Below are 25,477 nucleotides of genomic sequence, written 5' to 3' on the forward strand. Positions count from 1 at the left end.
ACCCCACAGGACAGAGGGGCAGCTGCTCGGGACAGAGGGGCAGCTGCTCGGGACAGAGGGGCAGCTGCTCGGGACAGAGGGGCTCTGGCGCCTCTGGGCTGACTGGCGGCTCTGGCTGCTCCATGCTGACTGGCGGCTCTGGCTGCTCCATGCTGACTGGCGGCTCTGGCGGCTTCTTGCAGACCGGCAGCTCTGACTTGCAGACCGGCAGCTCTGGCTGCTCCTTGCAGACTGGCAGCTCTGGCTGCTCCTTGCAGACTGGCAGCTCTGGCTGCTCCTTGCAGACTGGCAGCTCTGGCTGCTCCATGCAGACTGGCAGCTCTGGCTGCTCCATGCAGACTGGCAGCTCTGGCTGCTCCATGCAGGCTGGCAGCTCTGGCTGAGCTGAACAGGCAGGAGACTCCAGCAGCACTGTAGAGGAGAAAGGCTCTGGCAGCGCTGAACAGGCGGGAGACTCCGGCAGCGCTGTAGAGGAGGAAGGCTCTGGCTGCGCTGAACAGGCGGGAGATCCCGGCAGCGCAGGAGAGGAGGAAGGCTCTCCCCATTAACTCCTTCACAGTCTCTGCCTCGCTCAACTCCAACACCGGCTCTGGTTCTGGTCTCCTCCTTGGCTCCTCACGATAAACAGGGAGAGTTGACTCAGGTCTGACTCCTGACTCTGCCACACTCTCCCTGAGCCCCCCCCCCCCCAAGAAATTTTTGGAGCTGACTCTCGGCCTCCCTTCCGCGCCGCCGTGCTTGCTTTGCCAACCTCATTCTCTCGTAACCTTCCGCACACTGCTCCATCAAATCCCAGGCGGGCTCCGGCACTCTCCCTGGGTCGACCGCCCACCTGTCCATCTCCTCCCAAGTTGTGTAGTCCAGATTTTGTTGCTCCTGCTGTTGCTGTTGCCTGTTACCACGCCGCTTGGTCCTGTTGTGGTTGGGTGATTCTGTTATGGTTTTCGTCTGGTGGAAGAGAAGCGGACCAAAATGCAGCGTGGTGGTTATTCATGTTCTTTAATAAAAGGAACTAGACATGAAATAACTAACAAAACAATGAATGAACGTGAAAACCTATGCATCCTCTCTGGTGAACACAAACACAGAGACAGGAACAATCACCCACGAAATACTCAAAGAATATGGCTGCCTAAATATGGTTCCCAATCAGAGACAACGATAAACACCTGCCTCTGATTGAGAACCACTCCAGACAGCCATAGACTATGCTAGATACCCCCACTAAGCCACATACCCAATACCTAACAAAACCCCAAGACAAAACACACCACAATAAACCAATGTCACACCCCGGCCTGACCAAATAAATAAAGACAAACACAATATATTTTGACCAGGGCGTGACAACGATATTCATACTGTAGCAAAATTTGGCAAACATGTTGCAAACCCTGTCAAAGGGGGTTGCTATACTAATCAACTGTACGTACGCTAGTCAAAAGCAATATTTCAGACACCACTGTCCTGATTTGATCGGAACTTGGGTGATTGATGTGTCTCGCCATAGAGATCAGTCATTTACTAAATGGCTCAAAGGGGGCACTGCATCATTCGCCTGGGACGACATGTTTACTGTTGTCTTGTTTACTGTAAATTAACAGCATATTGATGTCATCAAAAATCTGTTATCCTATCTCCTACTGTATGCTTTCAAGGAACAAGCTCAGAACATTAAAGTGCAGGTTTCACAGACCCAGATGAAGTCTAGTCCTGGATTAACAATCACTTTCAATTGTGATGATCTATTAACAATGCTTATAAATCCAGGAGGAGGTTTAATCTGGTTCCTGCAATCTGTCCCTAAAAGTAAAAACGGTGCTAATACATTATAACAGAATGATTAACATGAACTGTATGGGAGGATTCTCCATAGATCCTGTTCCTGCAGTCTATCGCCCTCTAGTGGCCTCATGGGTGGAATGTTAGGCATATTTTCCATGATGTATTAACTAATGAAAAAAAATAATTAACTGCAGAAAATCCATTGTTTCGATGTCAAACGGTTTTGTTATATTTTAGTCTTCTGTGATGATTATTAAGTCTAATATTGGGATGCAAACTCAAAATGGAATACATTTCAACTGTATCTAACTCTGTACAGGTGTCTTCTTTTTGTTAAGCCCATAACCATTTTTTTAATAATATAAACCATGTATGTGAAGTGTATACTTTTTCTAAGTAGATTTAAGACTACCCAGAAACACTCTGTGTGACGCTGATTTAGCCAACTGCTGTACAAGGTTAATCAAGGTCATGTTTTGATACTAGAAAGGCTAGTATATTAATTTAATATTCTGTTTGATTTGAAGGAAAGTTGACAACACAACCACATTGGTCTTTGAGATTGGCCTTTATTCATTTGGCTATAAACAATATTTTGCATCACTGGCATTCTCCATGAACTCATGAAACCCAAGGTACCTATTTAATAACTTTGATTGCTGCAACAGCGGCCACTCAACCAAGCAACTTCTTCATGAAGTCATCTGCCTATAAGGAAAAAGACAAGCAGAAAACAAATTAATATGGAGCGCATCTCCTCAAGCACAGCATTAATTAGAATATTCTCTCATTATACTGTCATGGCTACCTGTTTGGACTCTGATTTGCCATAACGGAGGAAAGTAACAAAATGCTCGCAGTTGTTTCCAAGGAGGTCATATTTAATTGTGCGGCCTCTCATTTTGTCCACTTCCCCCATAATGACGTCAGTCGGCCTTGGTTTGTACTTGTTATCCAAGTAGTTGTTGATTTTGTAAGTATTTCCTGCTGCCACATCCTGTAATGTCTCTATTGTTATCATGCCTTTGCAGGAAACACTGCCGCTGGATGAGCTAAAACTGCAGAAAGCTACTTTTGAAGGCCCATCTACAAAACAGGAGGAAAGAAAAAGGTGTGTTTTGATGATTCAATCACCACCTTCCGGAGACACCTGAAACCCCACCTCTTCAAGGAATACCTAGGATAGGATAAAGCAATCCTTCTCACCCCCCTTAAATGATTTAGATGCACTATTGTAAAGTGGCTGTTCCACTGATGTCAGAAGGTGAATTCACCAATTTGTAAGTCGCTCTGGATAAGAGCGTCTGCTAAATGACTTAAATGTAAATGTAAATGTAAATGATTAGAGAAATAAAGAGACAGAGAGAACAGCAGATGCTGTAGCTGATTGAATACGTTCATAAAGTTCTGACTATCGACCATGTTGATATCAGTTTTACTGTGCTGTTAGGGGCAGCAGGTAGTCTCGTGGTTAGAGCATTGGGCCAGTACTCTGCTGTTAGGGGCATCAGGTAGTCTCGTGGTTAGAGCATTGGGCCAGTACTCTGCTGTTAGGGGTGGCAGGTAGTCTCGTGGTTAGAGCATTGGGCCAGTACTCTGCTGTTAGGGGCATCAGGTAGTCTAGTGGTTAGAGCATTGGGCCAGTACTCTGCTGTTAGGGGCATCAGGTAGTCTCGTGGTTAGAGCATTGGGCCAGTACTCTGCTGTTAGGGGCATCAGGTAGTCTAGTGGTTAGAGCATTGGGCCAGTACTCTGCTGTTAGGGGCATCAGGTAGAATAGTGGTTAGAGCATTGGGCCAGTACTCTACTGTTAGGGGCATCAGGTAGTCTAGTGGTTAGAGCATTGGGCCAGTACTCTGCTGTTAGGGGCGGCAGGTAGCCTCGTGGTTAGAGCATTGGGCCAGTACTCTGCTGTTAGGGGCATCAGGTAGTCTAGTGGTTAGAGCATTGGGCCAGTACTCTACTGTTAGGGGTGGCAGGTAGTCTCGTGGTTAGAGCATTGGGCCAGTACTCTGCTGTTAGGGGCAGCAGGTAGTCTAGTGGTTAGAGCATTGGGCCAGTACTCTACTGTTAGGGGCATCAGGTAGTCTAGTGGTTAGAGCATTGGGCCAGTAATCTGCTGTTAGGGGCATCAGGTAGTCTAGTGGTTAGAGCATTGGGCCAGTACTCTACTGTTAGGGGCGGCAGGTAGCCTAGTGGTTAGAGCATTGGGCCAGTACTCTACTGTTAGGGGCATCAGGTAGTCTAGTGGTTAGAGCATTGGGCCAGTAGTCTACTGTTAGGGGCATCAGGTAGTCTAGTGGTTAGAGCATTGGGCCAGTAATCTGTTGTTAGGGGCAGCAGGTAGTCTAGTGGTTAGAGCATTGGGCCAGTACTCTGCTGTTAGGGGCAGCAGGTAGCCTAGTGGTTAGAGCATTGGGCCAGTAATCTGCTGTTAGGGGCAGCAGGTAGTCTAGTGGTTAGAGCATTGGGCCAGTACTCTGCTGTGAAGGGCAGCAGGTAGTCTAGTGGTTAGAGCATTGGGCCAGTACTCTGCTGTTAGGGGCGGCAAGTAGCCTAGTGGTTAGAGCATTGGGCCAGTATTCTGCTGTTAGGGGCAGCAGGTAGCCTAGTGGTTAGAGAATTGGGCCAGTACTCTGCTGTTAGGGGCAGCAGGTAGCCTAGTGGTTAGAGCATTGGGCCAGTACTCTGTTGTTAACATTTGACTTCAGATGATGTTTACACCCTGCCCCAATTCTGGAATTGGAATATCAGCTACAACATAAACATCATACCTGGAACTATCAACTGGATGACCTTTCCATGTCCAATGTACAGAGCCCAGTGTTTGTATTGACCTCTGTTGACCTCAATCATGTCACCAGTCTCCATCTAAGAATAAGGGGGGTAAGAAGACATGTAATTATGTAACCCCCCCCCCCCCCCCACACACACACACACAGTCCTGTTTTGCTAACACATTTTCTCTAACCCCTAACCCCAAATCTGGTCCCCACAAGTATAGTTAAACATGTTCACACACACACAAACTCCTTTGATTGCACTGTTGATTATTATAAATTAGTTTTAGTCAAAGATCAGTAACAGTACTTACTGTGGTCGGACTCCTGGTTTAAATGTGAATGTTCACTGTAGGTTGTGTCTCATGAAAAAAAACTCACCCTTATATGACAATGTCCAAAACTAACATCATGTTATTCAAATTAACTATTTGAGACCGGAGCGTTCTTGCAACTAGCTCCACCTCTGGCTTAGAATGTTTATTTCTCTATATATTTGTTTCTACATAATCACTACTTCAGAAAGGAAACACCACGTAGAAATATGTTGAACAACTTAATAAAGAATGAATAAGGTATGTCTTGGCGACACAAGGCATGTTCTGCTCCTTCAGAGTAGCTCACTGCCCAAGAAAAGCTGCAATATATAAAATGACCTACAAGCAGTCCGGGTGGCCATTTGATTAATTGTTCAGCAGTCTTATGGCTTGTGGGTAGAAGCTGTTAAGGAGCCTTTTGGACCTTGACTTGCCGTGCAGTAGCAGAGAGAACAGTCTATGACTTCGACGACTTGAGTTTTTGACAATTTTTCAGGCCTTCCTCTGACACTGATTTTAAATAATATTATTAAGGTCACCATATTAAGGTCATAGTCAACCTACTGTAGTTGTAGAACACAAGGCAGGAAAGCATGTACAGACCTTTGTCAAGCCTACCAGTCTGCTGGGGCACTTTGGTAAATATGCAAAAAGATTTTGTGCACATGCCTGCCTGTAGAAGAAAAAAATGATATGTTGGTAATCTTGACAGATCCTCTAAATGGATAGAAGCCTTCCCCACATCAAATGAGGAAACAGAGACTTTAGCTCAGGGCCTGTTACAAGATATTGTTCCACAACAAAGTTTTGTTAATGCTAGGGGGACACATTTCACCTTGAAGATAATGAAAGAATGGTGTGACATGATGCAAGTTAAGAGAAATTTGCATGTACTGTTTCATCCGGAATGTTCTGGACTTGTAGAATGCTACAATGGCGTTTTGAAAAATAAAGTGTAAAAAATATGTGCTCAAACAGGAATTACCTGGGTGGATGTGCTACCCATAGCCTTGTCTTCATTGTGTTCCACCCTGGTCCGGATAACTGGCCTCAGTCTACATGAGGTACTGATGGCCCGTCCCGTGAGGACCCAAGTCCCTGATCTGCATCTGTTGGATGACACTACGATGAAGTACTAAATGTATTCGAGCTGTTCACCTAACAGGTTTCTTCTGCCCAAACTCCCCCAGACGACCATCCCCATCACGATCGCCAGCCTGGAGACTGGGTAATGGTCAGGATGCACAAAGAACCTTTGAAACCCAGGTGGAAAAGGCAACATCAGATGGCCCTCGCTACCCCAGCGGCGGTAAAGTGCCTACTTGATTCCAATGGGGTTGCTGAGTCTGTACGTACAGTTGATTAGTATAGCAACCCCCTTTGACAGGGTTTGCAACATGTTTGCCAAATTTTGCTACAGTATGAACATCGTTGTCACGCCCTGGTCGAAAAATATTGTGTTTGTCTTTATTTATTTGGTCAGGCCGGGGTGTGAAACAGAAGTATCTTCCCTCCACCAGATGGTCATGTGACCATAGAAGTAAACTTGAATGGCCTGACAGATCTTGTTACCGTGTCACCCTCTATAGGCGATCAAAATGGCCTTATTGGAGATGATAGTAACTACTGTCATTGAAATGACTCTGATCCCTTTAAACCTTTTTTATTTTTTTTTATTTTTGTATTTTTTTCTTTATTTAACCAGGCAAGTCAGTTAAGAACAAATTCTTATTTTCAATGACGGCCTGGGAACAGTGGGTTAACTGCCTGTTCAAGGGCAGAACGACAGATTTGTACCTTGTCAGCTCGGGGGTTTGAACTCGCAACCTTCCGGTTACTAGTCCAACGCTCTAACCACTAGGCTACCCTACCACCTCTACACTCTAACCACTAGGCTACCCTACCACCTCTACGCTCTAACCACTAGGCTACCCTTGTTATTATGTTACCTTTCAGGAGCCACATTCTGTGTAAAATGACAACTTTAAATTCTGTCTGACAACAGCTCAGATATATTATATATGGTGATGCTTATGGTTTCTATAGCGTCAATGGGGTAATTGTGGAGGCAGAATTTAGGGTGAGCTTTTGTAACATCTCAAGGGATATGCTCTGTGTTGGTATGTCTGCACCCAAACACAAAGCCACTGTGTTCCGGAACTGTTGCTTGTACTGAAAGAACTGTTGTGTAAACATTATCATTGTATTATAACCTCACACTATATAAGGGACATGGAACCATTTATTCTTTGAGTTCTTCCCTGTGAAATCAGAGGTAGATCTCCCCTGCAGCTGCTTGATTAAAGATTTTTCTATAACATCATTAAATAGTTTCTGCCATAACATTTGGATCGACATTTCCACAACAGTTGTACAGCATATGCAGTATATATATATATATGACATCAGATTGTTGGATTGTAGATTGTTTCCAGACAGTGCTGAGACTATGACATCAGATTCACATCAGATTGTTAGCTAGCAATGTTTTACCTTTATTTAACTAGGCAAGTCAGTTAAGAACAACGCTCTAACCACTAGGCTACCCTGCCGCCACAAATACATCTAGCTACTTTAGCCTACTCAAACACCTGGCTCAAACAGAGACGTTAGCTATGTTAGCTAGCTGGCTATCCAAAACTGGAACTCTACCATGTCAAGGTAAGCTTTTGATTTGATTCATTTATTGCCACCGGAGCCCACCGATGTAACTGCTAAACTGTTTGCTGTACACTGTACTGCATGATTGTAGCAGGCTTACTAACGCGTTAGTTTAAGTTGTTGCTTCCAATGTAATTGTCTGCATCATTTCCAATCCCCCATATTTTTGGGGTAAATATATATATCCATACACGCATGCATATATATACACATATATACATACACATACCTATATAGACATACATAGTTTTTTAAAGAATATACCTTTATTATTATTCCCTGCAAACCCTTCCGCCGATCCCCCAATTGGAGTAAACTAATAAACACTTCTGCTTCTACCTTCAATCCATACATCTTATACACATTCTACAGACACAGTCTACTTTACAATAGTTCTCTCTTGTTTGTTCTTAGTCCTTCCTCTATTTCTGATGTCCATCCAGTTTGATGATTTCTATTTGTAACTATGCTATTTCACAAAAGCTCCGAACCTATATACATTTTACAGATCCCGTATGTTTTACATTGTTTATCTTGTTATTAGTCCCACCCTTCAGCTCCACTCAACCCCTCCCATCTATCTCTCAACATCATCCATTTTGGATTTCTACTTGCCATATATTTTTCATCTCGGCTGTGATGCTTCACAAAATAATTGAACCTTCCTATTCTCATAGCTTCTACAGACTCTAAATTAAAAATAATCATTTTTGCTAAAATAATTATTATATTATTGATTGATTGACTCTGGCTTTTCAAATCACCCAGTATTGCTATCTGTAGTGTTAGTTCTAGGCAAATGTTGCAATTCTTCAGCCATTCCTGGACCTGTGACCCAAAATGAGCTACATATGGACAATACCAAAATAAATGATCTAATGACTCTGCCTCCTCACAGCAGAATTTGCAGAGCTGGGAACATTGTATCCCCCATATATATAACATTCTATTAGTTGCAAGAATTTTGTATAGTAATTTATATTGAAAAATTTGAAGTTTTGAATCTGGCGTTGTTTTGCGTATCAATTCATAAACCATGTGCCATGGAATGGGTAGATCCAAAATCTCTTCCCAACTATTTTGCAATTTATATGGAACAGCTGTCAGTTTGTTGGTCCTTAAATGAAATTGGTATATGTTTTTATTTATCACACTTTTCTTTAACCATTTATGTTCTTTAATACAGGGCCGACATACAAGTTCCTTCATTTTTCCACTTCTACTTGCCTCTTCCATTTTTGTTGTAATGCTGCAATTAATGGGTTGTAATTTTGGGTGGAGCAGACATTTCCATATGTCTGTGTGAGCTGCATGTGTGACATAACTCCACCAGTCCTATTTATGATATCATTCACTAAATGTATACCTTTTTTAAACATTTCTTCGATAAATAATTTTTTTAATCAATTAGTATATTTGAATTTAACCCCAATATTTGTTGTACTATTTGTTCCGTCCTTTCAGGTGGATTAAACTGAACTTGCAACCAACTTTCTAAGGCTTTAAAAAAAAATAAAGATCTTTTGGAGATGATTTCCTTGTCAAACAACTGAAAGTGAGCAGGTGTCATCTGAATAAAGGGAAAAGGCCCTTCCTGAATATAGGATGAGACATTCCTACCAATTTACTGGAGAACCAGTTTGGATTTAAGGTTAACTTTTGTATGACTGATGCCTTTAGTGAGAGGTCTAATGCTTTAATATTTAATCATTTCTGCCCACCAAATTCATATTCGTTATATAAATAGGCCCTTTTAATTATATCTGGTTTGCCGTTCCAAATAAAATTGAATATTTTTTGTTCATATAATTTAAAAAGCAGGGCACTAGGTGAAGGCAAAACCATAAGCAAATAGGTCAACTGTGATATAACTAAGGAGTTAATCAGGGTGATTTTTCCACAAATAGACAGGTATTTTCCTTTCCATGGTAGCAAGATCTTATCTATTTTTACTAACTTTCTATAAAAATGTATTGGAGTGAGATCATTTCTTTCCTCTGGGATTTGTATACCGAGTATGTCTACATCTCCGTCAGACCATTTCATTGGTAAACTACATGGTAATGTAAAATGTGCATTTTTTTAGTGATCCAATACGTAATATGGTACATTTATCATAATTTGGTTTTAATCCAGAGAGGATAGCAAAAGTATCTAGATCCTCTAAGAGGCTGTGGAGAGACTCCAATTGTGGTTTTAAAAGAAAACATAAATCATCAGCGTACAATGACACCTTAGTTTTTAGGCCACGGATTTCTAATCTTTTAATATTATTGTTATTACACTTATTATATTACACTCGATCTTTCTTGAATAAGTTCCTCCATTTCTTTTTGTTTTTCCTCTAACTTATTCTGTGCCTCTATTGTCAGGATTTGGCCAGGGTTGTTCCGGGTTTTGGTCACTAGATGCCCCCATTGTGCTTTTTGACCTCATGTTTTTTCCCTTGTTCCCCATTATTATTTGCACCTGTGCCTCGTTTCCCCTGATTGTATTTAAACCCTTAGTTTCCCTCAGTTCTGTGCTCTGTGTTTGTATGTTAGCACCCAGCCCTAGTGTTCTGTGTATTCTTGTCGATTCCGGTGGATGCTCTTGTGGAATTCTGTTTTTGTTTTTGAGTATCTCTTGAGGCTTTTTTGTGCTATTCCTACCACCTTTTGGATTTGCCATTTTTTGTATTGAAGGACTTCTCCTTTTTACTTTATTAAATACACCGTCTTAAGTACTGCTGTGTCTGCTTCATCTTCTGGGTTCTGCTCTCCTTTTTACTTTATTAAATACACCGTCTTAAGTACTGCTGTGTCTGCCTCATCTTCTGGGTTCTGCTGACTACATTTACATTTACATTTAAGTCATTTAGCAGACGCTCTTATCCAGAGCGACTTACAAATTGGTGAATTCACCTTATGACATCCAGTGGAACAGCCACTTTACAATAGTGCATCTAAATCATTAAGGGGGGTGAGAAGGATTACTTATCCTATCCTAGGTATTCCTTGAAGAGGTGGGGTTTCAGGTGTCTCCGGAAGGTGGTGATTGACTCCGCTGTCCTGGCGTCGTGAGGGAGTTTGTTCCACCATTGGGGGGCCAGAGCAGCGAACAGTTTTGACTGGGCTGAGCGGGAACTGTACTTCCTCAATGGTAGGGAGGCGAGCAGGCCAGAGGTGGATGAACGCAGTGCCCTTGCTTGGGTGTAGGGCCTGATCAGAGCCTGGAGGTACTGCGGTGCCGTTCCCCTCACAGCTCCGTAGGCAAGCACCATGGTCTTGTAGCGGATGCGAGCTTCAACTGGAAGCCAGTGGAGAGAGCGGAGGAGCGGGGTGACGTGAGAGAACTTGGGAAGGTTGAACACCAGACGGGACTATTCGTGGCTCAGTTGGTTAAGTGACTGTTTCTCACTCCGGAGACCCAACCGGAGTTCGTAACCGGGTCCTGACAGAAACACAGAGCCAAAAATGAACCCAGAGGCAGCCAGTTCCCAGGACCTTTTTGCCATGCTGTCCCACCACCAGGAGACTGTCCAACGCCACGAAGCCGCCCTGGTTCAGCAAGAGGCCTTAATGGCTAGACATTCTCATCTTCTGTCGGAGATGCTGACTTCCATTAAGCAAATATCTGATCGTCTTACCCCGGCAACAGTTCCCGTCCCAGTACCTCAGATTCACGTACCCATGGCAGTTAACCCCTGGCTGAACCTCGTCTTCCACCTCCCCAACGGTTCTCAGGTGATCCAAGTGCTTGTAAAGGGTTTCTCACCCAATGTTCTCTCTCCTTTGAGCTACAACCCTCGTCGTTTCCCACCGACCGGTCTAAGATCGCTTATATCATCACCCTGCTGTCGGAAAAAGCCCTGGCCTGGGCTACTGCTGTGTGGGATGCCCATAGTTCCTGCTGTGCCAGCTACTCTGCCTTTGCTGAGGAATTCAAACGAGTGTTTTAAGGCCCAAGCAGTGGTTCTGACTCAGCCAAACAGCTCCTGACTCTCCACCAAGGTTGGCGCAGCGTGACGGACTATGCCATCCAGTTCCGCACGGTGGCAGCAGCAAGTGGTTGGAACAACGAGGCGCTCGCGGTGTGCTTTCTGAAAGGCCTTTCCGACACTATCCAAGATGAACTGGCCACTCGGGAACCACCGGACAATCTCGAGTCCCTGATCAAGTTGGCCTCACGCATTGACCAGCGTCTGAGAGAGAGAAACTCAACCGTAGACCTCTAGCCCCTATCAGTCCCAGCTCCGAGTCCCCACCTTTATCCTCGCTGGCTCCATCGGAACCCATGCAGATTGGACGCATCTCCCAGGCTGAGAGAGACCGCCGGATGAGGGAGCGACGCTGTCTATATTGCGGCAAACCGGGCCATTTCCGTTCCACGTGTCCCGGGCTCCAGGGAAACGCTCTGTCCCGTACAGACCGGGGGGAACTGTAACGGGAAACATAACCTCCTCCCATCCGTCCAACTCCCGTCTGCTCATTCCAGTCACCCTCTCCTGGGACAACCACAAGCTTCACCTTCAAGCCTTGGTAGACTCTGGAGCCGCAGGTAACTTCATGGATGGTGTCTGGGCGAAGGAGAATGGCGTTCCCTCTGAACCTCTAAGTGAACCCATGAGGGTCACTACATTGGATGGATGGCCCTTTGGGATCTGGACTTGTCACTCATGTCACTACCTATATCTCTTGACACAATGATGAAAATAATCATGGCCTCTAAACCTTCAAGCTGCTTACTGGACCCTATTCCAACTAAACTACTGAAAGAGCTGCTTCCTGTGCTTGGCCCTCCTATGTTGAACATAATAAACGGCTCTCTATCCACCGGATGTGTACCAAACTCACTAAAAGTGGCAGTAATAAAGCCTCTCTTGAAAAAGCCAAACCTTGACCCAGAAAATATAAAAAACTATCGGCCTATATCGAATCTTCCATTCCTCTCAAAAATCTTAGAAAAGGCTGTTGCTCAGCAACTCACTGCCTTCCTGAAGACAAACAATGTATATGAAATGCTTCAGTCTGGTTTTAGACCCCATCATAGCACTGAGACGGCACTTGTGAAGGTGGTAAATGACATTTTAATGGCATCGGACCGAGGCTCTGCATCTGTCCTCGTGCTCCTAGACCTTAGTGCTGCTTTTGATACCATCGATCACCACATTCTTTTGGAGAGATTGGAAACCCAAATTGGTCTACACGGACAAGTTCTGGCCTGGTTTAGATCTTATCTGTCGGAAAGATATCAGTTTGTCTCTGTGGATGGTTTGTCCTCTGACAAATCAACTGTAAATTTCGGTGTTCCTCAAGGTTCCGTTTTAGGACCGCTGTTGTTTTCACTATATATTTTACCTCTTGGGGATGTTATTCGAAAACATAATGTTAACTTTCACTGCTATGCGGATGATACACAGCTGTACATTTCAATGAAACATGGTGAAGCCCCAAAATTGCCCTCGCTAGAAGCATGTGTTTCAGACATAAGGAAGTGGATGGCAGCAAACTTTCTACTTTTAAACTCGGATAAAACAGAGATGCTTGTTCTAGGTCCCAAGAAACAAAGAGATCTTCTGTTGAATCTGACAATTAATCTTAATGGTTGTACAGTCATCTCAAATAAAACTGTGAAGGACCTCGGCGTTACTCTGGACCCTGATCTCTCTTTTGAAGAACATATCAAGACCATTTCAAGGACAGCTTTTTTCCATCTACGTAACATTGCAAAAATCAGAAACTTTCTGTCCAAAAATGATGCAGAAAAATTAATCCATGCTTTTGTCACTTCTAGGTTAGACTACTGCAATGCTCTACTTTCCGGCTACCCGGATAAAGCACTAAATAAACTTCAGTTAGTGCTAAATACGGCTGCTAGAATCCTGACTAGAACCAAAAAATTTGATCATATTACTCCAGTGCTAGCCTCCCTACACTGGCTTCCTGTCAAAGCAAGGGCTGATTTCAAGGTTTTACTGCTAACCTACAAAGCATTGCATGGGCTTGCTCCTACCTATCTCTCTGATTTGGTCCTGCCGTACATACCTACACGTGCGCTACGGTCACAAGACGCAGGCCTCCTAATTGTCCCTAGAATTTCTAAGCAAACAGCTGGAGGCAGGGCTTTCTCCTATAGAGCTCCATTTTTATGGAACGGTCTGCCTACCCATGTCAGAGACGCAAACTCGGTCTCAACCTTTAAGTCTTTACTGAAGACTCATCTCTTCAGTGGGTCATATGATTGAGTGTAGTCTGGCCCAGGAGTGGGAAGGTGAACGGAAAGGCTCTGGAGCAACGAACCACCCTTGCTGTCTCTGCCTGGCCGGTTCCCCTCTTTCCACTGGGATTCTCTGCCTCTAACCCTATTACAGGGGCTGAGTCACTGGCTTGCTGGGGCTCTCTCATGCCGTCCCTGGAGGGGTGCGTCACCTGAGTGGGTTGATTCACTGATGTGGTCATCCTGTCTGGGTTGGCGCCCCCCCTTGGGTTGTGCCGTGGCGGAGATCTTTGCGGGCTATACTCAGCTTTGTCTCAGGATGGTAAGTTGGTGGTTGAAGATATCCCTCCAGTGGTGTGGGGGCTGTGCTTTGGCAAAGTGGGTGGGGTTATATCCTTCCTGTTTGGCCCTGTCCGGGGGTGTCCTCGGGTGGGGCCACAGTGTCTCCTGACCCCTCCTGTCTCAGCCTCCAGTATTTATGCTGCAGTAGTTTATGTGTCGGGGGCTGGGGTCAGTTTGTTATATCTGGAGTACTTCTCCTGTCCAATTCGGTGTCCTGTGTGAATCTAAGTGTGCGTTCTCTAATTCTCTCCTTCTCTCTCTCGGAGGACCTGAGCCCTAGGACCATGCCCCAGGACTACCTGACATGATGACTCCTTGCTGTCCCCAGTCCACCTGGCCGTGCTGCTGCTCCAGTTTCAACTGACCTGAGCCCTAGGACCATGCTCCAGGACTACTTGACATGATGACTCCTTGCTGTCCCCAGTCCACCTGGCCGTGCTGCTGCTCCAGTTTCAACTGTTCTGCCTTATTATTATTCGACCATGCTGGTCATTTATGAACATTTGAACATCTTGGCCATGTTCTGTTATAATCTCTACCCGGCACAGCCAGAAGAGGACTGGCCACCCCACATAGCCTGGTTCCTCTCTAGGTTTCTTCCTAGGTTTTGGCTTTTCTAGGGAGTTTTTCCTAGCCACCGTGCTTCTACACCTGCATTGCTTGCTGTTTGGGGTTTTAGGCTGGGTTTCTGTACAGCACTTTGAGATATCAGCTGATGTACGAAGGGCTATATAAATAAATTTGATTTGATTTGATTTGACTACCTCCTTGCGACTTTCAGTTTCACAACACCAGGAATTGATGAACTTTCATTTAATCTCCTGTTCCGAGTTCCCTCTCGTCCTTGGATACCCCTGGCTTCACAGCCATAACCCTCACATCGACTGGTCTGTGGGCACTATCAAGCAGTGGGGTCCTACGTGCCAAGCTACTTGTATTTTCCAGAATTCCCCGAGTTCTACTCCCGAGTCTTTAGAATCCATCGACCTGACCCGAGTTCCCGAGTGTTACCATGACCTCAAACTGGTGTTTAGCAAACAGAGGGCCACCATGCTACCACCCCATAGACCTTACGATTGCCCCATCGACCTGTTTCCGGGCACTTGCCCCCCAGGGGTCGGATCTTTTCCCTATCTCCACCCGAACGAGCTGCTATGGATACCTACATCAAGGACGCTCTGGAAGCAGGCCTCATGCGTCCATCCACCTCCCCGGCGGGAGCAGGGTTTTTCTTTGTGGCCAAGAAAGACGGTGGATTACGTCCTTGCATCGACTACCGGGGACTCAATGCCATAACCGTCCGTAACCGTTACCCGCTACCCCTTATGGCCACAGCCTTCGAGCTGCTCCAGGAAGCAGTTGTTTTCACTAAGCTTGACCTGCGGAATGCATACCATCTTGTGCGGATCAGACCTGGTGACGAGTGGAAGACCGCTTTCAACACGCCTACTGGTCACTATGAATACTTGGTGATGCCCTTCGGCCTGACCAACGCCCCAGCGGTGTTCCAAGCGCTCATAAACGATGTGTTAGGGATATGCTTAACATATTTGTGTTCGTTTACTTGGATGACATCCTCATCTTTTCAAGCTCCCTTCAAGAACACACTAAGCATGTCAGACAAGTACTCAAACGCCTCCTGGACAGCCATCTGTACGTTAAGCCGGAAAAATGTGAATTCCATTCATCCCGAGTACAATTCCTGGGATTTGTAGTGGAACCCGGTCGAGTCCAAATGGACCCCAGGAAGGTAGGGGCGGTAGCGGATTGGCCCACCCCCAAATCCGTTAAGGAAGTTCAGCGTTTCCTGGGCTTCACAAACTTTTACCGCAAGTTCATCAAGAACTTCAGCTTGGTGGCAGCCCCTCTCTCAGCTTTAACCAAGGGTGGCAATGCAAGGTTTTTGTGGGGAAGAGAAGCTGAGACGGCCTTCCAAGGACTCAAGCAGCGCGTTCTCTCTGCTCCCATCCTGATACTACCGACTACGGATGAACCATTTGTGGTGGAGGTAGACGCATCAGAGGTTGGTGTTGGAGCTGTCCTGTCTCAGAGGGGTGAAGACAAGAAGCTTCATCCGTGCGCTTTCTTCTCACACCGGCTTACCCCGACTGAGAGGAACTACGATGTGGGGGATCGTGAACTCCTAGCGGTTAAGATGGCATTGAAGGAATGGAGACACTGGCTCGAGGGGGCTTCTCACCCGTTTCAAGTGCTTACGGACCACAAAAATCTGGAGTATATCCAGCAGGCGAAGCGGTTGAACTCTAGACAAGCTAGATGGTCTCTTTTCTTCAATCGATTCCAGTTTATCCTCACCTATCGGCCCGGGTCGAAGAATCTCAAACCGGATGCCCTGTCCCGAGTCTACGCTCCTGCCATTCGAGATGACACGGACATGCCTGTCCTTCCTGCTGCTAAGATTGTGGCTCCGATCTCGTGGCAAGTTGAGGATACCGTGAGACGTGCTCAAGCTAGCGAACCGGACCCGAAAGGAGGTCCTGCCAATCGGTTGTTTGTCCCCAAGGCAGTGAGGACTCAGGTCCTTCTGTGGGGGCACTCCTCTCGCCTCACCTGTCATCCGGGCGTAGGTCGCACCTTGGAGTTCATCCAGCGTAAGTTCTGGTGGCCTACCATAAGAGAAGACGTTGCCACTTTCGTCAATGCCTGTCCCGTGTGCTGCCAGGGCAAATCTTCTCACCTCCGCCCTCAAGGACTCCTTCACCCTTTACCTGTTCCCCACAGACCCTGGTCCCATATCTCATTGGACTTTATTACTGGACTTCCTCCATCCCATGGCAATACTACTATCCTAGTCATAATCGACAGGTTTTCAAAGGCGGCCAGGTTCGTCCCTCTGACTAAGTTACCTTCTGCCAAGGAAACGGCTGAGTTGGTAATTAATCATGTGTTCCGAGTCTTCGGCATTCCTCAAGATATGGTTTCTGACAAAGATCCCCAGTTCGCCTCAAGGATTTGGAAGGCCTTCTGCCAACTCATGGGGGCTTCTGCCAGTCTATCTTCAGGGTACCATCCGGAGTCCAACGGCCAAACAGAGAGGATGAATCAAGAGCTGGAAACCACCCTCCGATGTATGACTCGTGACAACCCGTCCACATGGTCATCCTTTATTGTTTGGGCCGAATACGCGCACAACACCTTGCGCTCCTCCTCCACTGGTATGTCCCCGCACGAGTGTCAGTTTGGCTATGCTCCTCCATTGTTCCCGGACCAGGAGGCAGAAGTCAGAGTGCCTTCAGCCTTGAAGTTCGTCAGACGCTGTCGGCTTATGTGGAGGAAGACCCGTCTTAATCTTATGTGTTCCTCACAGAGGTACCAACAACAAGCCAACAGACGTCACCGTCCCGGGCCTACCCTGCGCCCCGGCCAGAGAGTCTGGCTCTCCACAAGAGACTTACCTCTACGGGTGGAGTCTCGCAAGCTGTCCCAAAAATACATCGGTCCCTTCAAGGTTGCCAGGAGAGTTAACCCAGTTTCTTATCGCCTACACTTACCCAGATCCCTTAAGATTAATCCCACATTTCACATTTCATTGTTAAAACCTGTTGTTTTTTCTCCCCTTGTCCCGGCAGACAGACCTCCCCCTCCGCCTCGTGTCATTGGAGGCCAGCCGGCTTATACCGTCCATCGGATACTGGATTCCCGCCGGGTGCAGCGGTCCTGGCAGTATCTGGTGGACTGGGAAGGCTACGGTCCCGAGGAGCGCTCCTGGGTTCCTGCCAAAGACATCCTGGACCCTGACCTCATTCGTCAGTTCAGGGCCCTCCACCCTGAGAGAGCTGGTAGGAACGTCAGGAGCCGTTCCTAGGGGGATTCTGTCAGGATTTGGCCAGGGTTGTTCCGGGTTTTGGTCACTAGATGCCCCCATTGTGCTTTTTGACCTTATGTTTTTTCCCTTGTTCCCCATTATTATTTGCACCTGTGCCTCGTTTCCCCTGATTGTATTTAAACCCTTAGTTTCCCTCAGTTCTGTGCTCTGTGTTTGTATGTTAGCACCCAGCCCTAGTGTTCTGTGTATTCTTGTCGATTCCGGTGGATGCTCTTGTGGAATTCTGTTTTTGTTTTTGAGTATCTCTTGAGGCTTTTTTGTGCTATTCCTACCACCTTTTGGATTTGCCATTGTTTGTATTGAAGGACTTCTCCTTTTTACTTTATTAAATACACCGTCTTAAGTACTGCTGTGTCTGCCTCATCTTCTGGGTTCTGCTGACTATTCGTGGCTCAGTTGGTTAAATGACTGTTTCTCACTCCGGAGACCCAGGTTCGTAACTGGGTCCTGACATCTATAGTACTGTTTTTATTGCTATCTAACTGTACTGTTAGTCCTTCAATTTCCTTTGTTAATATGGACTCTTGATCTAAATTGCTTTTGTTTTATAGATGAGTACTGAATAGCATTGCCTCTTAAGACACATTTAAAAGTGTCCCATACAGTAAGGGGATCTGCTGTATCTATGTTATGTCTGAAAAAGTCAGTTGTAAATTATTCTGTCCTAGTTCTAAACAGTTTATCATATAGTAGGCTTTGATTAAATTTCCAATATCCCCGCCCACGTGGGAATTCTGTAAGAGTAATATATATGTAAATTATGTGATGATCCGACCGCATTCTGTCCCCTATCAACACTTTTTAAACTTTTGGTGCCAGAGAGAATGACATAAGAAAGTAGTCAAGGCGACTAGCTTGATGAAGCCTCCGCCATGTCTATCTCACTAGGTCAGGGTATTTAACCTCCATATATCCACTAATTCCAATATATCCATGACATTCATGATTTCCTTAAATGCCTGCGGGTGATAATTTGTAGTGTGATTTCCTTTCCGGTCCATAGAGGTATTTAAGGCCGTATTAAAATCTCCCACCAAAATAATAGAGTCTAGTGTTGCTTGTAGAGTTGATTATATTCTTATATATACTTTCACAGATGCTTGGATCATCATTATTCAGACCGTATAGGTTAATAAGCCATATATGTTTATTGTCCAATAACATATTTAAAATCATCCATCTACCTTGAGGATCTGTTTGGACAATTTGCACATTTGGATCAAAATTATTGTTAATTAAAACCATCACCCCTTTTGAATTTCTTTGCCCCTGGGAGAAGTATATTTCGCCCCCTCAGTTCTTTTCCACAAAACTTCATCTAAAACTATTGAATGGGTTTCCTGTAAACAATAAATATTATATTCCTTCTCTATTAGCCAGGTAAATACTGATTGTCTTTTCTTATTATCTGCTAGGCCATTACAATTGTAACTGGCTATACTTATTTCACCACTTACCATAATGAGACACAACTTTCAATTCTATTTATCAAAATATATGTTTGTAAACGTACCATTAAAAAGTAACATGATGATGGAGTATCTATATATCTGTACCATGATATTTGCCTTTCTCCTAAGTAAACCTCCAATTGGTCCCTACTATTCCACCCGCTAAAAGCCCTCCTCATCCCGAGTTGGTTTGTCATCCAATGCACGGCAGACCACCCTCGACCCCCTGTATCCCATAACCCATAACCGACTGGGATCCATCCTTTGGAAAGAGCGCACAGTGCCATTTACCAAATTGAAGTAGATTAACTGCCAAATGCATTTCCATCGCCCTCACCTCGATTTGTATTATATATAGCTGTGGATCATCCTCTATTGTCCCTAACATCTTTTACTTCTTCGCAACAGTTGTGGGATACACACATACACCCACACACACTCAAGCCATACCCCTAGACAACCATACGCTCACTTACTCGACAATTGCAACACCCCAGAGCCCAACTCAAGAGAGGTCTTGAATTACAAATGTACTCGTAGTTGCAGCTGTATGAGAAGGCCTGCAAGACTGCACAAAAAAATTAGGCAAAAGTTAAGAGATTTTATGAACCATTGTCACATCCTAGATGATGGAGGTCAAATGTACACCTCTACCCTGAAACCCCTACAATACGATCACCCGTATTGACCATATTCCCAAGCATCTCCATGCAGTCCAACTTTGATTCTGTGCCACTAGGGTCACAATAATATACCCCTCTCTGAATGTCCGAGTGGAACCCCTCCCCATGGGTTACTGCAGCTAGTGTTGCCAGCACTACCACTGCCTGGGTGGGGGCACCCCACCGGAATCCCCACCGGCTAGGTACAAGGTCATCAAGGTTCTCATTAGCACCTTTGAGAATTTCCTTGTATATTATGCTCTCCCTTTAGGGGGCTTTGGCTTTGCAGGACCAACCCAGCCAAGCAGCCTCAGAATCTTGAGGGGGCAGTGCTGCTCTTGGTCTCTGACCATCATTTGGCTGCATACAGACCGCTTACAGCATGCACATAAAACAGTTAGGGACTTCTCCTGAGTCTCTGGGTCATTCAGGTGGGTGTCTCGGGTTTAGGGTCATGGACCTTACCATTAAAATAGGATCATAAATAAATCATTAGATATCATTTATTTTAAAAATGTAGTTCCCCATGATAAGACAATAACAAATGAAATGTATCATCTATTTTAAAACTGTTCCACCATGATAGGACAATAAATAAATAAGACGTATAATTAGTTATAAAAGTATATCCATCATCTGAACAGCATTGAAAGCCCTCTCATACCCTGGCCCACAGCAATACATTGGCTCTGGGATATGCAACCATTTCATTACTCACTCACTCAACTTACAAACATAACAAATAAAAATAAAAACACACCACACATACTGTGCTTTCTGTTTACTTAGTTTTTATCTTCACTATGTTGAATTAGTGCTTGTGCGTTCAATTAGTTATATGTGAAGATATATAGAAAAGCCATTTTTTTTGTATTGTTTACAATCCATAACCGGGCTAGAATTGTGTTTATTTTCCTCATCTATGAGAATTTTGCCATTTTTCAAATAGCCATGGAGTAGTCTTTGTGTCTCTGAACAACTGGTTATCAATATATATCAACGACGGGAGCTACTCGTTTCGCTTTTAATCTATTTTCTTTGAAAATTGGATACAGAACTTTGCGCCGTTCTGCAATTTCCTTCGGAAACTGATCATTCATGCCAATTTTGGTCCCAGCAAGTCTTTTACCCAGGCTTTTAACCATCATTTTATCTTGAAATGAAGCAAATTTGGCAGCGATTGGGCGGTTATACCTCTGCCCTCTGTCCGAAGCGGTGTACACGTTCAAGTTGGATTTTGTCGATAACTTCGCGTGGGATCTGAAACTCTGTAAGGAGGAACTCTCTAACTACAGATTCAGGAACTTCCCCTTCTTTCTCCTGGATACCTGTAAATTCCAGATTCTCCCATTGATCTAGTTTGTATGTCCAGTAAGGCTTCCCTCAGAACGGCGTTCTCCTTTTTAATTTCGGTAATTTTGGTTTCAATCTTATTGACTGTCTCTTTCAGCTTGTGTGTTTCCTTTTCCAATGTCGCAGCTTTTCATCACTCATCTCGAGACTTGCCTTCAACTCTTTTATATCCTTACTAACTAACTCAAGTATACCCCGTTTGTTATTTATTGATTTTAACAGATCAGTTTCGACCTTTAAAATTCCCGGTGGTGAGATTATTAAATCGTCTGTGTCTGTAGAAGAGTCACGTTTCCCCTGTCTTACTCTCCGTCATGTTTTGGTGTTGATTGTTTTCGTAATATTTGTCGATAAATGTCTCTAGTCTTAAGATTTGTTTTGTGTTATTATCCAGATTGAAGGTTATCACCCACCAGATTATGTAGTGCTAATATTTTAGTCTAACTTGCCAATATTGAATATTACGTTTTATCTTGAGGTGCTCCACATAACTTCGTTCAGTCCACCATTACCTTTACGTCATCCCAACCAATAAATCAACTAGTTAATGAAAACCAGTAACACTTATTTTTTTCGTTCCTGAATTTCCCAATCAATGGATTAAAAAAAAATGTAGCAATTGTGACCCTTTTCAGGAAGCTTGGTGTACGTCGGGTATCACTACTTCACAGCAGAGGCATTTCAACGTCTGTTTTTGTTGTTGTTGGTCAAAATAGTTATTAGGCAGAAATGCCTTCTGGAACATGTGAACTTTCATGTGCCTTCATAGCAAACTTGTATCCAATCTGTAAATACGAATAAAATTGTTAAATTATGAGCCAAGTTGGTTTAGCCACGGAAAAAGAAAGGAACTTGATTGGCTGAGATAATGGATGGGCTGGACGATGAGTTCGGATTGGTCTGCCATGTAACATGCTTCTGTCTCTAACGTGAGCTGCTCAATATGTGTAGATAATCTCTGCTACTTCAGCTTTTTTTGAAAGATATAACATTTAGCCTTGAATAACTGCAAAAGTGTTGCTCTCAACAACATTGCTATCCTGAATTTAGCAGGTGCTATCAACAAAATTCAGTGGGAAAAAAGTTGTGATGGTCTACTCGCTAGCGCACTGTCAGTGTGAACCGGAGTGACTTGACACAACTCGGGCCAAACAAGATGTAGCTACAAACAAAACGGAGTTACAGGTTAAAGGGTTACAGTCTGCTGTGAAGCTTTCATCCATGTATACATACGGGAAAGAGTCTATCTACATTTTCAGATATTATATGTTTCAAATTTTGTCAGGAAGTCATTTTCAATGCAAGTTAAAGCGTACTGGTAGCTAGCTAGCGAAAGTTAGTTTGTATTTTGGCCCATTCCTCCATGCAGATCTCCTCTAGAGGAGTGATGTTTTGGGCTGTTGCTGGGCAAAACGGACTTTCAACTCCCTCCAAAGATTTTCTATGGGGTTGAGATCTGGAGACTGGCAAGGCCACTCCAGGACCTTGAAATGCTTCTTACGAAGCAGCCAATCCTTCGTTGCCCGGGCGGTGTGTTTGGGATCATTGTCATGCTGAAAGACCCAGCCACGTTTCATCTTCAATGCCCTTGCTGATGGAAGGAGGTTTTCACTCAAAATCTCACAATACATGACCCCATTCATTCTTTCCTTTACACGGATCGGTCGTCCTAGGCCCTTTGCAGAAAAACATCTCCAAAGCATGATGTTTCCACCCCCATGCTTCACAGTAGGTATGATGTTCTTTGGATGCAACTCAGCATTCTTTGTCCTCCAAACACAACGAGTTGAGTTTTTACCAAAAAGTTATATTTTGGTTTCATCTGACCATATGACATTCTCCCAATCTTCTTCTGGATCATCCAAATGCTCTCTAGCAAACTTCAGATGGGCCTGGACATGTACTGGCTTACGCAGGGGTACATGTCTGGCACTGCAGGATTTGAGTCCCTGGCGGCGTAGTGTGTTACTGATGGTAGGCTTTGTTACTTTGGTCCCAGCTCTCTGCATGTCATTCACTAGGTCCCCAGGTGTGGTTCTGGGATTTTTGCTCACTGTTCTTGTGATCATTTTGACCCCACGGGGTGAGATCTTGCGTGGAGCACCAGATTGAGGGAGATAATCAGTGGTCTTGTATGTCTTCCATTTCCTAATAATTGCTCCCACTGCTGATTTATTCAAACTAAGCTGTTTACCTATTGCAGATTCAGTCTTCCTAGCCTGGTGCGGGTCTACAATTTTGTTTCTGGTGTCCTTTGACAGCTCGTTGGTCTTGGCCATAGTGGAGTTTGGAGTGTGACTGTTTGAGGTTGTGGACAGGTGTCTTTTATACTGATAACAAGTTCAAACAGGTGCCATTAATACAGGTAACGAGTAGAGGACAGAGGAGCCTCTTAAACCTCTTGATAATACCCATCCCGGATCCGGGATCGTGAATACAGCCTCAGGCTCATTAGCATAACGCAACGTTAACAATTTCTGAAAATCGCAAATTAAATGAAAATAATATGCCTGCTCTCAAGCTTAGCCTTTTCTTAACAACACTGTCATCTCAGATTTTCAAAATATGCTTTTGAACCATAGCAAATCAAGCATTTGTGTAAGAGTATTGTAAGCTAGCTTAGCATTTTGCGTAGCATTTAGCACGCAACATTTTCACAAAAACCAGATAACCAAATAAATAAAATCATTTACCTTTGAAGAACTTTGGATGTTTTCAATGAGGAGACTCTCAGTTACATAGCAAATGTTCAGTTTTTCCTGAAAGAATCTTTGTGTAGGAGAAATCGCTCCGTTTTGTACATCACATTTGGCTACCGAAACGAACCGAAAATTCAGTCACCAAAACGTCTAACTTTTTCCGAATTAACTCCATAATATCGACCGAAACATGGCAAACGTTGTTTAGAATCAATCCTCAAGGTGTTTTTTCACATATCTCTTCATTGATATGCCGTTCGTGGAAGCCTGCTTTAGTCTCAGAATCCCATGGAAAAATACCAGCAGCTGAAAATAACGCACCAATTTCGACGGAGGACACCGGGCGGACACCTGGAAAATGTAGTCTCTTATGGTCAATCTTCCAATGATATGCCTACAAATACGTCACAATGCTGTCATGTCTTGTTATGTCTGTTCCTGTCCTTTCTCTTCACTCTGTCTCTCTCTGCTGGTCTTTTTAGGTTACCTTCTCTGTCTCTCATTCTTCAGCTGTTCTACATCTCCCCTAACTAGCTCTTTCACTCTTTCCCACCTGTTCTCTCTTCCCCCTCTGATTAGGTCTCTATTTCTCTCTCTGTTCCTGCTACTTTCAGTGTCTGATTCTTGTTTGTGTTTTTCATGCCAGAAGCAAGCTGTCGTCTCGTTTGCTTCCACCTTGTCCTATCCTGTCGGAGTCTGCCTGGCAGGTGCATCCTGCATTATACTAACGTTATTTTTGTTCCATTGACAACGTTGGAAGAGGATTTATGCCATTCCTGTTTTTTCATTAAAGAACTCTGTTTTCGGTTAAAACCGCTTTTGGGTCTTCACTCAAGTACATAACAGAAGAATCAGACCAAGAATGGACCCAGCGGCTCCGGACCCTTTTCACTCCGCCGTCGAGATCCAGGGAGCGATGCTAGGCAGACACGAGGAGGAATTGTCTGCTGCTCGGCATGCCGTTGAGACCCTGGCCGTCCAAGTCTCCGACCTCACAAGACGGGTTCACCAACTCCACCTCGATCCACCGCCCACTTCCAGGGTTTCCGAGTCTCCGGAGCCCAGGATCAACAACCCGCCGTGTTACTCTGGGGAGCCCACTGAGTGCCGCTCATTCCTCACTCAGTGTGACGTGGTGTTCTCTCTCCAGCCCAACACTTACTCCAGGAGCGCAGCCCGCATCGCCTACGTCATTTCTCTCCTTACCGGACGGGCGCGTGAGTGGGGCACGGCAATCTGGGAGGCGAGGGCTGAGTGTATTAACCAGTATCAGGACTTTAAGGAGGAGATGATACGGGTTTTTGACCGTTCTGTTTTTGGGGAGGAGGCTTCCAGGGCCCTGTCTTCCCTATGTCAGGGGAATCGATCCATAACGGATTATT

General features: G+C 44.7%; 1 protein-coding gene and 1 long non-coding RNA gene across 2 annotated transcripts; both read right to left on the minus strand.

Moving 5' to 3' along the window:
• Window positions 1–530: 530 nt before the first annotated feature.
• LOC135513235 (phospholipase A and acyltransferase 4-like) lies at window positions 531–4,682 on the minus strand. Its single transcript, XM_064936062.1, has 4 exons — window positions 4,560–4,682; window positions 2,594–2,871; window positions 2,437–2,493; window positions 531–948 (listed from the first exon to the last, which is right to left on the minus strand). Exons 1-3 carry the CDS (start codon window positions 4,654–4,656, stop codon window positions 2,461–2,463), a joined length of 408 nt encoding a protein of 135 aa, XP_064792134.1. The 5' UTR covers window positions 4,657–4,682; the 3' UTR covers window positions 531–948; window positions 2,437–2,460.
• Window positions 4,683–4,732: 50 nt separating this feature from the next.
• On the minus strand, window positions 4,733–8,061 carry LOC135511776 (uncharacterized). The gene is made up of 3 exons (XR_010451316.1): window positions 7,808–8,061; window positions 5,868–5,991; window positions 4,733–5,555 (listed from the first exon to the last, which is right to left on the minus strand). It is a non-coding gene; the product is annotated as an uncharacterized LOC135511776 (long non-coding RNA).
• Between the last annotated feature and the right edge of the window lie 17,416 nt (window positions 8,062–25,477).

This window comes from Oncorhynchus masou, chromosome 24 (genome assembly GCF_036934945.1).
Source record: "Oncorhynchus masou masou isolate Uvic2021 chromosome 24, UVic_Omas_1.1, whole genome shotgun sequence".
Taxonomy (NCBI): domain Eukaryota; kingdom Metazoa; phylum Chordata; class Actinopteri; order Salmoniformes; family Salmonidae; genus Oncorhynchus; species Oncorhynchus masou.